Source organism: Manis javanica, chromosome 2 (genome assembly GCF_040802235.1).
Source record: "Manis javanica isolate MJ-LG chromosome 2, MJ_LKY, whole genome shotgun sequence".
In the NCBI taxonomy this organism is placed as follows: Eukaryota; Metazoa; Chordata; class Mammalia; order Pholidota; family Manidae; genus Manis; species Manis javanica.
This window is the reverse complement of record NC_133157.1, coordinates 45,310,679-45,323,785: the sequence shown is the minus strand read 5'-3', so window position 1 is coordinate 45,323,785 and position 13,107 is coordinate 45,310,679. Positions and strand designations below refer to the sequence as shown.

Below are 13,107 nucleotides of genomic sequence, written 5' to 3'. Positions count from 1 at the left end.
TGATGTATCTCCAGTAGTATTATCATTGTAAGAAAGAATGTGAGGGAAGGGAAATGAAAGAGAACAGGAAAAGTGAAAGGAGAGAAAAGAAAGAAACACAAAGATACCAAACAGGAAAACCAACCTTTCCCTTCACCCAAACTCACAAAATCTTAATGTGACTCAAATACTTATTGAGTATATGACACTATCATGGATTTTCTCCCTTTTTACCATGTTTCTCTACTTTCAATGTTTTAAAAAGAATATTGTTTTTATAATAGAAAAATATACCTATACTTTATTTTATAATCCATAAGCAAATCTATATTGCTACCTTCTAACTAAATGGTTTAGCAGAATGCTCCCTTACACACAAGTTTTAACAAACATATTAGTATTCTCATTCCAGTTTAGTTAATGGCTACGTTATGTAGAAAAAAATTCCTTTTTAACATTCAAAATTTCAAACTCTTATATACATGCCTATACAACACAGCATGGGCCTGGAAAACAGTCCGAACAGCAACCACTAGCATAGATGTCATGTAATCTTCCCTTGAAGATTTAGTTGAACAATGCTGCATTAAACTATGATATTTACAAAAGATAATTTATTCGTACTTTGTAAGGAGGATGGGGCCTTTTTCTGTGCAGCAGCTTGAACTCAAGATTGTAGAACCTGTAAATTTATTACAAGCCATGAAACATGCTTCGAACCTGCACCTTCAGGGTGGAAATGACTCAAGCTCACTCACTACACTGCACAATCTATTTTTATCCATGCATATTTATGAATAATTTCAGCAGAAAATTGCATTTTTTGGCCCACATATACCTTTGATGTGTTCCAGGAGCAAGACGGATGTATATGGGAAGGCAGAATATTGTACAACCTGCCAGTCAGAAAGTGTAGGAGATTGCCTAGAGCGGCTCCTACTCACCAGTGACCTGGTCGACAAGAATACGAGAAGTAATAATGCGTCCATATTGTGAAAAAAGCTGTTCCAGCTCCTTCTGGGTCATTGTTTTTGGAAGTCCACTGACGTATAAATTTGCATCTCTGATAGAAGCTGAACTTGGGCGAGCATAGGAAACCTGGAAAAGGGAAATAAAATGAAACATATATCCCCACTCAGTTACCTCCCTTCAGAAATTCAGACTGAAGTTAGCTTTTCCATAAAGTGCATACAACAAACACTGAAGTTGAAGCACAATTAACTTTTTCTCATTTCTGGAGAAATTATCAACAAATGGGAAATACCATCCCCTTGGGTGGAAGGAGGAGAGTATTTACCTGTAGGTTTTTTTTAAGTCTTAAAACAGACTGGTGGTACACAGAGCACAGTATACTCCCAAGAACAGGTTGTACTCAATGGGCCAATCCCCTAAACTAGGAATTTAGGCTCAGATAATTAAGCTTAAGGAATCTAAATTCATCTGACACAATACTGTGATCTGTTTTCAAGCCTCTCCCATCTCTGAGGATGGTGGTACAAACTTTCTAAACAATTTATCAGCAAGTATGCTCTTTCATTATTCTAAAATTGAAAGGTTTGTCATCCCTGAATTCCCAGAAATCTAAGTATATGCATGGGCTGTATGCCCCATTATTCTTTGTCTATTGTCTTCTTGTTCATAAGTCTCTTTAACCTCAATTTTCAAAATGTGTAAGTCTCTTATATTAACTCATCTGCTCTTTTACGTATCCTTCCAAAAAGCTCCCTATCTTAAGATATAATGCCCTAAATTGTACAAGCATGGAAGACAAAGTAAGTTTGCCTGTTGTTGTCTATAATCAGCATTTTTCATGTAACCTCCATGAGGGAAGGAACTACATCTGCCTCTACTTATCAGTATCTTGGCATCAGTATCTACCATCTTGGCATATGCTAGAATACTTGCTGAGTAAAGTCAATCTAATACCTTGTTGATCCAGTGATCCCACAACAGCTTGCTGTACCACAGCACTTAAGGGACAATTCATCAAGTCATCTGGAGCTTGCCCAAGTTGAAACTGGTGGCTTTTTGCCTAAAACCCATCCCTCCCTGACAATTTTTAGAGAGCTCTGCTCTGACTCTCACACGATATTCCTGACTATATTCTCTTTGGTTATAAGCTCTTCCAGACTTACTTCAAGGACAGAAACTTCACAATATACCTCATCTTCCTGATCATCCATAAAAATGTCCAATGGATCTAACTCTGGGATTGATTTGCTCAGGTATCATGATGTAACTTCTGCTTGCTCAGTTTATCCATTAGTATCTACCTATAATCTACTCTGCTGCTATTATGGAAACAAAGAAAACACCTTGTCAGTTTGAACAATATTTGGTATTTAGTATGAAACACCAAATATTTTCTCCATGGTTTAGATTATCCAATAGCTCTCTGTGCTATTCCACTTTATTTATGCTTTCTAGAAAAAAGTGCCAGGTTTTATACTACTTATAAAGGTCTTGCTAGGTTTCACTCCTGTCCCAATAGTGTTAACATTTAATACTCTTACCCTTATTCAATAAGTTTGCTCATTAACAACTGAAAATAAACCTGCTGCTCCAAAGGCTGTATTTGAAAGTCACAATAACACTGTCCTGTCCCAGAGACACAAGGAATTTGGAATAGTGAAAAAAAGGAGAGAAGACAGACAACTATTCACATACTCTTTTTTTCCCCTCTATGCCAAAACACTTAACAAGGAAGACTAGGAAATTGAAATGTAAATGAAAAATAAGAAATGAAGGAAAATTCCAAGTGATCACCAAAATAATTCAAATGAAATCTAGTCTTAGGACTGCTATAAACGTGATTTAAAAAAAAAAAGCAAATGACTTATACATCCATTCAGCAATATGAATAAATGAATATCCAATTTCTCTTCTAAAGTTCAATTCTCAATTATGTGGGTAAACTAAAAAGCCCACCACTGGGACTCTATTGGTAACTAGGACTCCAGGGCTTTACTTCAGGGGCAGAGAGCTCTCAGCAAGTAAGCTGTTACTCTGCTCCAGATCAGTTGATTGCGGTGCCCCCTTTATGAAGAAGGAACTTTATATAAAGAAGAAAAGCCACTCCCCATGGGCAACAGAGTAAGCATCTAAACATTCTCAAAGTTAGGAGGGTAACTTACAATGACTGATGAAGCAGGCAGCCTCTCCATGAACTTAAGCATGGCATGAAGTAGTCTAACAGTAAAGGTGACAGCTCTCTAACCAATGTGCCTGGGCTCAAAACTAGGTTCAACTCACTAAGGGCTCTGTGAACTTAGACAAATCATTTAAGTCTATTATCACATAACTGTACCTTCTTTGTATGGTTATTAGGAATATTAATAAAATAATCCCTAAGCCACATAAAATTCTTAGCACAGAACCGAAAAACCTAGGTGACTACATTATGAATATTATTTACCTCTACATGCATCTGAGAATGTGAGTGAAGATCCCAGATCACTAAAGTTGAGAGTAACCTGAGTCCATTACTGTGTTCTAGAATAATTTACTCATGCTGTGACATTTACTGCTTTGTGCATTTCAGAGGAATGTGGGTAGAGTGTTTTAAAAGTTATCCTAAAATATATTTAGGAAAATGGTTCTATATTTAGTGCTTATATAAAAGCTTTGAAAACATACTTGGGTCAGTTATGTTATCTGCTTTTTTTCCCCCTTCAATGTCCAGTCTTCAGTTCGCATTGCTTCTTTCATTCCCAGCCTGTACTGACTATATTTTTTTAATTCTCTGTATTTTTGATGTTTTGGCATTTGGGGTCTAGATCCAGGAAAGACTGCCCCTCTCAGGGATAGCTAATTCCTAGAGACAGTAAAGTGACTCCCTACTGAGCATACATGCCTTTTATGTACAAACCAACCAATCCAGAGCCCTATCTCCTTTATCAAACTCAACACACCAAGCCTATATTAATACTCCCCCTGCCCTAAATCAACCCACAGGCAGATATCAAAAAACTAGGGACCACACCTATAGTCCAGAGCCCTCCAAAATTATTCAAACTATCTGCGGGTAAACTTACTCAGCATACCTATACTGCCTTGCCCTTTCCTTCCACTAGACACCCCAATAAAGGCTCTGGGCCATGCTCTGCCCTCTCCCCTCTGCCTCCCGACCATCCCTGGAACTTCCCCATGTGGCATATAGTGCCTCCTATTTCTAGAGATCCGTAAACATAAACTTCTTCCTTTTTAACAATCACTTCCCTGTCTGCATTGTTACTGCAACTAACTAAAACAAATCCCAGGTATGCTTTTAGAACACCTCCACATTCAAAGGGCTCTGACAACCAGCAACAAACCTTCTCAAAACAGTATTTTTCAGTAACTTTGTCAACAAACTAGTTCCCATCACCACAGGCAGGACAGAGGTGACTAAACTGTATATAAATTCATAGTGGTAGCAAACTTAAACTTGGGGTCTTATGAGACCCCATTTGCTAGTGCCTCACAGCAACCCTGTGAGGCAGGAAGAGCACACATTAGTATTCTATAGCTGGGCAGTAGGGATAGACAAGGCATGCTTATGGTTACATACAACTGGACTCAAACTCTGATCTTTAGACCACATGTCCTTGTCCCCTTGCCCAATTTTCTTTCTATAGTACCACACTTCAGTAACTGCTTACCAGTGCACTTGTTATCAGAGTTTGGAAAAATTAAATGAATCTTGCAGCTTGTTTCTTAAATATATATATATATACACACACACAGTGAAATTAAGCAAAGACAGAAGAAAATATGATGGCACTAGAAATTATTATTAGTAAAGATTACAGTTAAGTCAAAAGTTACTTTATTTCATTTTCCATGAAATGATATTTGATATTTTTTAAAAGTTAACTTCTAATGAAGAATGAGTGGTCATCAATTGACAGTATCTGGAGAAACTGTACATGACAATTAGAATTTCTAAATTAGGTTATGACTGTCTAATTCTTAGAATGTTATTAAAGAGCAATATAATCCCCACCCCGACCAGGAAATACAAATAAGGAAGGGCCACTGTCCTCCCAGACCCATGTGCCACATCTTACCCCCACAACATTTACTGCTTCTTGGCTTAAAAGCAACCCCCCCTTCCCCTGCTCTATCCAGGACATCACTGTCAGCAACATCCTCCCTTCCAGGAAAAGAAAACTATTTCTTCTTGTTCTTCCATCTCAAACAATTATAAGCAGAAATGCACTTAGATCAGAGCAGAAAAAGACTCCCAGGTGGATAAGGACTTGCATTCTGGAGACTGAAATCAGTTTCCAGACCACAATTTGTATCTGGCAATTAGCAGCAACCTTCTCCAGTCTGATTTTTCTGTGGATGTGGAGCTAGTTCTGGTGCCTTGTTTTAATACTCACCTAGAGAACCACTGTTGGGCTCTCCTTAACTCTCAAAGTGTTAAGTCTATCTTTGTGGTTCTTCAAGATTAAAACTCCTTGGAGAAAACCAAAGAGATGTGTTTTTTTATGACCAATTATGTATTAGAAATACTTCAAGATAATCCACATCCAGTGTATGTCCCAGTGGGGTCAAATGAAACAGCTTCTTTCGTCCAGTGCAAGCTGTTCTCAAATCTACATTCACCGGATTAATAGATGGGTTTGTATTTTAAATTTTCACTACCATTTAAACAGGTGAATATTTAATGCCTGAGGAGCAAGGTTATGAAATGTCAAAACTACTAAGTGAAGGATCTAATTTAAGAGGCAGCCTGAGAGTCTGCAATTTAAATATTTAAAGATGATACAGGGAGTACAACATTGAACACCAATCTACTCCAAAGGTAGCAATTTAAAACTCAAGTTTATTCTGGAATTTCTCACAACCCTACAAGTGATATAATAAACAAAGACAAGCAATACTGAGATTACTTGAGGGAAAAGAAAGGGAGGCAGTTGGAAGTGCCAGGCAAATAAACGTTCTAGCCAATGGCTTCTCAAATCATTCTTCACGAATTAGATGAGACTGGACAAAATAGAGATAAAAATAGATTTATCAAAGTAATTAGGTATCAAAAATATACGAGTTTGAAACAGCATACTCTTTGCAATTAGAAACTCATTTCTTCATCAACAACTAAAACTAATTATACACTAAACATTCAGGGAAGAGTAATGCATATAGTAAGAATGGTCTATCAAAACATAAGTTAATCAAAACACACAGAATCAAAAGGAACAAAAATATATATGGATAAGAACTAGTATTTTATTAGAAGTCCATCTAAATGCTTTTGTTCAAAAACACAACTGCTCTCAGTTCTCTCCAATTCATTAACAGAAAGATCAGTGACATTGGACATTAATACCAACAGATTAGAGTGATAAGGTCTATAAGTGAACAAAGCAATTCTTTCTTTATTAAACTACGGACATTTGAAAAATCTCCCACTGGCAAGATCACCATTAAACAACTTCTATCACTTGTCAGTTACTGACCCAGGACTATAAACATTAAACTTCAAAATCAGACCTTTTGAAAAGCTCCATTCAATCTCTTCGGCTGAAAGGAGTAGACAAGATCACAATTATGCCTATTTCAACTGAACTAATTGCTGTTCATATAGAAAAATGGGGTCTTGATGGGGCTGTCTGAAAAATGACACTATCACTAAATAAAAGTTAGTTCTGGCTCTGGTAGGAAGTAGCAAAGGTCTTGGGACAACATCAAGGCTTTTTTTATAGACAAGTGGCTACACTGGAGAGCTCAGAGTAAAGTACACAGAAAGATGGACTCTCTCACCACAATTCAAGCACAGACCTCAAAATTCACCCAAAAGGAAGAAACATATACTTTTATCTGCTTTAAATGCAAAACCCTACCTGGAACAAGCCTCACACATCAAGTATAGTCCAAGTTAATTTCACATAAAGGCAGGCATGTTTCACAAGGGGTTGCCAGTGAGTAAATTTGAGAGAACAAAGTTATACGGAAGTAAGTCCATAAGAAATTAAAGAATAGCATTAGCAAAGGTGTTAGAGCTAAAAGGAATAATCACACTTAACAGGAAGGCTTAGAAAAGGTATTATAGATTAGGGAAGTTACCTTTAACAGGTATTCTAAGACACAAATTTAGAAAACTTCATCAGTGGAAAATACATACGGACCTCAAATTTTTTTAAGACTGGATTTGTTGAATGCTTTAAGTCTATAAAGATTCTTTTAATTCAAGTGATTGTGTTATTCTCTGCTTAAAATCCCTCAGGGCTTCCTAATGCTTTAAGATTAATTTCAAATATTTTAGTACTTTACACTCAGGGCGCTGACTACCTTTTCTATATAAACACACACAACCTCCAGCAGTTTCTCAAAGCTTCCTGCTCTCTCACTTCCCTGTGTTAGTCTAAGCTGCTCCTTCCACTCATCTAAATTTTAGTCATCTCAGACTCTCCGTGGGCATCTCTCCCCTCTAGTCTGAGTTAGGTAGTCTGGGTTATATTCCTTAGTTTCCTCAGTATTTAAGAGAACAAGATATACTCACTTTTACCCTCTTGTGACTGGATTAACTCTTTGAAATAAACTTTGTCTTTAACACACTTTGTATACCTGTACACCCTCATACCTACCATGCATTTACCATGATGATGATTTAGAATCACATATTAATTGGCAAAACTTTATTTTTGAATTCTAACAGAATAACGTTGCTGAAAAGTCAATTTTGGAGCAAAAAGAAAAATACAGAGATCATTTAGTCCAATTTCTTTATATATTAGAAAAAGAGACAGAGACACACAAAGATGAAGAAGTAACATGTTAACATGTACAACGACATGGAGCAAGAGCTGGGTGTAGGACACAGGGGTCTCGACTCCTCATCCAGGGGTTTTCCATTATACCAGTGGCTGCAACACACAGTCTGAAATCACACAAGTTTCTAGAGAAATGACAGTTATAGGGAGAGTGGTCAGACAGTTAGGGAGATACCAGAAGATATGTGCAAGAAAGTAAGAAACTTAGCTTTGTTAAATTTTTTATTTTATACACATAAGGAAGTCTGAAATACACCCAAATGAGTTATTCTCTTAGGACAGTTCCTGTATTTCTACTACTAGTAATGCCTGAAAATTATTTAGGAGATGTTTGAGAAAAATCTAATAGATGTAGAGTCTAGGGAGAGAAGTTAAAAAAGGAAAAATCAAACTGAGAATCCTGGGACTAGTGCTTTATGCCAATTAAATTAAAATGCACTCAGAATAGTCAGACTCTTTAAGGTATTAAAAATACCTGTTATTCTTTTAATTATACCCCATTTAATAGAAAGGGAAAACAGCAACTGGTTGTTTCACATTAGAGAGACTTCCCAGCTTCACATCTTTTCCAAGTTTTGGCACATTATAAAATAAAACTCAAGGCAACTGATTCGTCTACCCAGCTTAAAGATAAAGTTAAGAATAAGTAAGTGTCATAAGAGCAAGTGCTCACCTATGGCACTGTTCAAAACAATACTGAAACTACGGAATGGCCACAGAAAAACAAAAGTATGCGGATTGCTAACATTTGTAATAAGCCACTAATCATAAACTGGAGACTTGACAAATTAGATTTTCTTTTTCACACATCTTAAACTCGACCTCTGAAAACTATACTGAGCAGAGTTTATTAAATGTTATCCAAGAGAGTTTCATCCATGTGTATCTGTTAAATGAGCATCCAAATAGGTTGTCCTGACTGACATCTTTATTTCTTATTAAAGTGTTATAGTTGGCATATCATATCTGCCCTTTTATCGAGGATTCTGCTTAGCTGTAGTACACAGACAAGCACTTTTGTGCTGGTAAAGGTAAACAGGGAGTCCACAGTAAAAACAGCCTTGAAATGCAAGTTGGAGAGTCCATAAATGCCTTATAAAATTCCTGAAGATTTCTGCATGTGAAGAATTTAACAAAATATAAAACACAAATAGATCAATGGTGCTAGATATGGCACCTGAAGGAGGGAGGCTAAACCACATCCCCTACGGAGCAGTGCTGGATAAGTCATTCCCAGGTCTAAGCAGGAATCTGTAATCATAGTGTTCCAAATTTCATTTCCAATCCCACACCTTCATTTAGAGCTCATTAAAACTTCAGAAAATAATTACACTAAAGTGGCATGGAAAAAAAAAAAAAAGAAGTTTGACCTGTAATGACCAAACAGTCCACTCTTACCCTCTGCATTAGGAAGTTTTCAGGGGTGGTTAAGAAAGTGGGCTCCCTTACTTTAACTTTAGAAATGAGAAATGAGCCTGTATTTATTTGGCCACATCATCTTTAGATAGGTTAAGTAATGTAAATAGGCCAGAATTGAGGCATACTATTAGTTCAGTTCTTGGTCAAAAAACTAAAGACAAAAGAGAATGCTTTATTACTGGTGAAGTTCTGGCCATAATATGAACCAGTGGCCAGAAATTGATATTTACACGAGAGTCCTCCAAAGTTATGAAGAAGCAAAAACACTGGGTACGGAGTTGCATAGAGCTCAGTGCAGGTCTTGGCTCTGTGTTTTACCAGTACCACATAACTTGAAAATAGTTGCCTTAGGTCCTCTGAAGGCAATACAAATATTTATTTATTTGTAATTTGATGTTTGATAGTCTTACCTCACAGGAACCTTACAAGGATTGAAGAAAATAATAAAGTATTATATAATGATTTCATATGTATAAAATCATAATAATACAGATAATGATAGCCCCTAACATTTATTTGGTGCTTACCATGTGCTGGGCATTTTTCTGGGTACACGTATATATTCAACTGATCTTCACAACAAGAGTATGAATTAGGTATTATAATCAGCATACCCAACATGTGGAAGAATATACTCAAATATTACTAATATCTCTGAGATATAACACAGAGAAGGAGACTTGACACAAGGAAAATGTTTGCAGTTTAACAGATATGTTCAAAGGTGAAATAAATCAGGCTTCTTCTAAATTCATGGCAGTTATTTTTAAAACAATTTTTATATTAACTATTACAATATTATAATTTATAATCACAAAGTTGTAATCATAGTATTACAAAAAACATTATGAGCATTTTATAAGGCAATGGCAGATGAGTATGTTGGAAAATGTGAATCCTGGCTGAAGCATGAAGAAAAGACTGTCTTAGTGTTACACAGAGGGTCAATATCCAGTATCTCAAATGGGCTGATAGAACTAAGGCCAACTTAATTTTATTTCTCCAAACTACCACATATTAAATCCTCCTACTTCCTCATTCTCTCTTATAGGGATCTGTTAGACCTTAAAATGAGATGCAAAATGAGGACCAAAGAATACTTTTTTGGGAGATGGTAATAAAAATATTATGTGGATTTCATAGAATAATGCTTAACTGCAGATTAGGGTTACATGAATGTTTCTGAGTGTGTGATGGGTCAAGTCACCAGGCAATCAGCACCTAATGACTCAATGCAATATTACAGTATAAAAAAATATTAAAAATGCCATCCTACCACGTTGTACTATACAATTTTCATTTTCAATGCTTTCACTAAATATGCCATCCGGACGTTAGAGAAACTTAAAGAGAAAAATCTCAGTACTTAGTACCCAATACTCAGATATGTCTGAGGTTCCCTCAACATTGTCAGAGAAATAGACTGTCTCAAAGCCTCCTCCCAGGGTAAGAGCACTGCAACTCTCTTACCAAGCTTTCATATTGTTAGGCTTTAAGCTTCTAGATGGTTGCAAGTCATTCTTGTACGTATGCCTATCTTATTGCCCCACCCACCAAGTAGGTACTCCAATACCTGTTGAGTGAATATATCCCATGGTCTTCTGCAGGGGCTATTTCTGAAGTACCTCTCCGGCAAGATGATCAGAACGTGTGATACTGGCCCAAGCTACCTGGCTTTTTGTGCTTTAATGGAAACAATACAAATTAAACTGGCTCACAGAAAAATAAGGGTACTCATCGAATTCTTAGAAAACCATTCTCCACTGCTAGTTTCTTAAGGGTTCTTTCAACTTAAGGGTTTCTGAAACTTGATCAGATGCAATCTCCAACCAATGCAATACTGATCAAGATACCTGTCACAACTTTACCTCCAAAAATAATCTTAAAACATAATTAATGTAGTATTTGAGAATCTAGCATATTCTAAGATACCATCAACAGATTAAAATGCCAAGTTAGGAAGTTAAACATAAAGAAGGTTTACACATTACCTGGGATAAGTAAACTGAGCTTTTAACAGTAAAAGCCAGCTAGTACTACTCAGTAACATGTGGAAAAAGAAAAAGGTTCTCTATAAGCCAGTTTCGGTAGGTTACACATCCCCGGGCTTTCATGTACTCCTTCATTTGAGATTTGAGAAAGCGAGAATATATGAAAGAGAGACACATGACACGCAGACACAGACTAATGAACAATATGTAGAAAATCACACACAAAGGTTAACAGAAGTTAAGTCTTCATTTATTAGAGGAAAAAAAGCAGGTAAGTCCTTTACACATTCTTCATTCAACCTTATCTCCAGTGACTACTAACACCTAGGAAGTAACAGTGTTTCACTTTTCCTCTCACTTCAATTGTGAATTTTCTGATCTGTAAGCATATAGAGCAGGTCTCCAAGAGCAGCTCTCCACTATCTCTTATACAGAAACATTGTCATTCAGAAATAAATAAAACTGTAAGTGTTCTGTGAGGTGGTCTGTAGACCACGAAGGAGAGAAAAGTAATGCAAAGTGAAAATAAATGCTTTTACAATCTTGAATAAGAACAAAGATGGGGGTGTCTCATGCTCCCTGACTTCAAGCTATACTACAAAGCTACAGTAATCAAAACAGTATATGGTACTGGCACAAGAACGGACACATAGATCAATGGAACACAATAGAGAGCCAAGAAATAAACCCATTCATATATGGTCAATTAATATGTGACAAAGGAAACAAGAATATACAACTGAGGAAATGACAGACTCTTCAGTAAACGGTGTTGCAAAGACTGGACAGCTACATTCAAGAGAATGAAATTGGATTACTGTCTAACTCCATACACAAGAGTAAATTTTAAATGGAGTAAAGACCTAAAATAAGTGTAAGACATGAAACCATAAAACTCTTAGAAGAAAACAAAGGCAAAAATCTCTTGAACATAAGAGTAATTTTTTCCTGGACAACAGAAACAAAAGCAAAAATGAACAACTGGGACAATATCAAAATAAAAAGCTTCCATATAACAAAGGACACTATCAACATAACAAAAAGGCAACCTACAGTATGGGAGAATATATTCATAAATGATTTATCTGAAAAGGGGTTAACATCCAAAATATATAAAGAACTCCTACAAACTTGACACCACAAAAGCAAGTAACCTCATTAAAAAATTGGCAGAGAGTAGACTCACAGACACTGAGAAGTGACTGATGACTAAGGGAGGGTTTGGGATGGGTGGTGGGAAGAATGAGGGGGATAAAGGAACACAAAAATCCTCAATCGTAATGTAAGTTGGTCACGGGGATGGTAGTACAGCATGGAGAATATAGTCAGTGATTCTGTAACATCTTTCTATGTTGACAGATAGTAGCTGTACTAGTTGGGGTGAGGATTTAATAATGTGGGTACTGTTGAACCACTGTGTTGATACTTGAAACCAACATAAGATTGTGTATCAACTAGACTTCAATAAAAATAAATAAGTAAATAAATAAATAAATAAAGTTAAGCACATACACTAGAGGAAAAAAATGGGCAGAGGACCTGAATAGACATTTTTCCAAAGAAGAAATACAGATGGCCAAAAGGCACATGGAAAGATGCTCCACATTGCTAATTATCAGAGAAATGTAAATCAAAACCACAATGAGATACCACTTGACACCAGTTACAATAGCCACTGTTCAAAAGACAAAAATAACAAGTGTTGGTGAGCATGTGGAGAAAAGGGAACCCTCCTACACTACTGGTGGGAATGTAAATTGGTGCAGCCACTACGAAGAGCAGTATGGAAATTGCTCAAAAAAATAAAAATAGAAATACTTTATGACCCAGTAATTCTACTTCTAGGAATTTACCTGAAGAAAACAAAATCCCTGATTCAAAAAGATATATGCAGCCTTATGTTTATTTCCACATTATTTACAATAGCCAAGATATGGAAGTAACTAAAGTGTCCATCA

General features: G+C 36.4%; 1 protein-coding gene across 13 annotated transcripts in view; it reads right to left on the bottom strand.

Moving 5' to 3' along the window:
* The window catches only part of ELAVL2 (ELAV like RNA binding protein 2), a 163,513-nt gene that overhangs the window by 18,684 nt on the left and 131,722 nt on the right, over positions 1–13,107 (bottom strand). For all 13 annotated transcript variants that reach the window (XM_037020594.2, XM_073228420.1, XM_037020593.2 and 10 more), the window contains one exon: positions 924–1,077. In XM_037020594.2, coding sequence (XP_036876489.1) covers positions 924–1,077 — 154 coding nt within the window. The remainder of the gene's footprint in view (positions 1–923; positions 1,078–13,107) is intronic.